The sequence below is a fragment of the Garra rufa genome, chromosome 4 (genome assembly GCF_049309525.1).
Source record: "Garra rufa chromosome 4, GarRuf1.0, whole genome shotgun sequence".
Classification (NCBI taxonomy): domain Eukaryota; kingdom Metazoa; phylum Chordata; class Actinopteri; order Cypriniformes; family Cyprinidae; genus Garra; species Garra rufa.
The window spans coordinates 1,665,184-1,666,552 of NC_133364.1; the positions used below are offsets into that span (position 1 = coordinate 1,665,184).

The 1,369-nt window shown below is 41.9% G+C and overlaps 1 protein-coding gene across 1 annotated transcript in view; it reads right to left on the reverse strand.

Moving 5' to 3' along the window:
* LOC141333275 (ras-related and estrogen-regulated growth inhibitor) overlaps positions 1 to 1,369 on the reverse strand; it is a 31,986-nt gene continuing 30,617 nt past the window's right edge. Inside the window, exon 5 of the mRNA XM_073838251.1 lies at positions 1 to 762. Coding sequence (XP_073694352.1) covers positions 343 to 762 — 420 coding nt within the window. The 3' untranslated portion in view covers positions 1 to 342. The remainder of the gene's footprint in view (positions 763 to 1,369) is intronic.

Here is a 1,369-nt window from a genome sequence, read left to right on the forward strand (position 1 = left end):
AGTTCTGAGAAAAAAAGACATATCTCGCAATTTTGTACTGTGGGTTTGTATGACAATTCTGAAAAAAGAAGTCAAAATCACAAGAAAAAAAGTCAAAATTGCGAAAAATAAATTATGCATTATGATTATATTTGTTTCAGCTTTTGTCTTCTCAAGATGTTAACTGATGGACTGGAGTGGTCTGGATTATTGTGATGTATTTATCAGCTGTTTGGACTCTCATTCTGACGGCACCCATTCACTGCAGTGAGCAAGTGATGGAATGACAAATTTCTACCGTCGCTTTAAGAATGTGCACTGGAAAACAAGATGGAGCTACTGAGGTGTTTTGCAGTCTGGTGTTTAGCTGCTGATCTTGGTGAGCATCTTGTTGATGGCCTGTTTGACGTGTGTGGTGGAGCTGCGGCGCCGGGTTTTGCCCTGAACGGCGCGTCTGCGGCGGATCTCTCTGCAGAGCTCGTGAAAGGCCTCGGCCACTCCTCCGCCCGTCCCCACCTGATCCGCGCACGCCGAACACTCGTAGAACGCGCAGGCCATGTCCGCCGCCAGCCGCTCGCCCTCCTCCGTGGCCACCTGCCGGGCGTGCTCCAGATCCGCCTTGTTTCCCAGCAGCACCAGCGGCACGTGTTTGGGCCTCTTCACCTCGTCCAGGAGGCCCTTCAGCGGAACCACGTCCTCGAAGCTCCCGCGGTCCGTGATGTCGTACACCAGGATGAAGCCGTCGCCCCAGCGCATGTGACCCTCTTTCTGGAGCACGTCCTCCTGAGGAACACAAACACGCCGTTATGAAGGTCACATGACCTGTGGGTGTGGCTTAGTGGTTAGTTGGTGGGTTCAAACCTGGTTCATCACTGGTTAATGCAGGAGAAATGAACCTGTGACAAGGGTTATCACCATTAACTAAAACTGAAACCTATAAAAAAAAATTGTTTAAGTTCAAGCATTAAAACAAATCTGGTGAATACATGAGTTTATTTGCAAAAAAAAAAAAAAAAAACATGTTTTTTCTTATGTTATTATGTTTTTATTGTGTTAGCTGTGTTTTTTGCTATTTTTTACGTAATCAAAATAACCCAACTTGATTAATTGGAATGCACAATGAAAAAACATGATTTTTGAAAATTTAAAAAAACGTGCACATTTTTTTGCAAATAAACTCTTAAAATATAGACATTTAAATAAAACGAAGCGTAACAAAAATGACAATACACAACAAAATTAGTACAATTTCAACTGAAATTAAAGTAAAAACGGAACATATAATAACATTTAATTCATAATCTTAACAAAAACTATAATACCGTGACTGTAAATCACTGTAGATGACTGTCTGATAAATTATTTAAAGTAGACATTAACATGCTCAAAC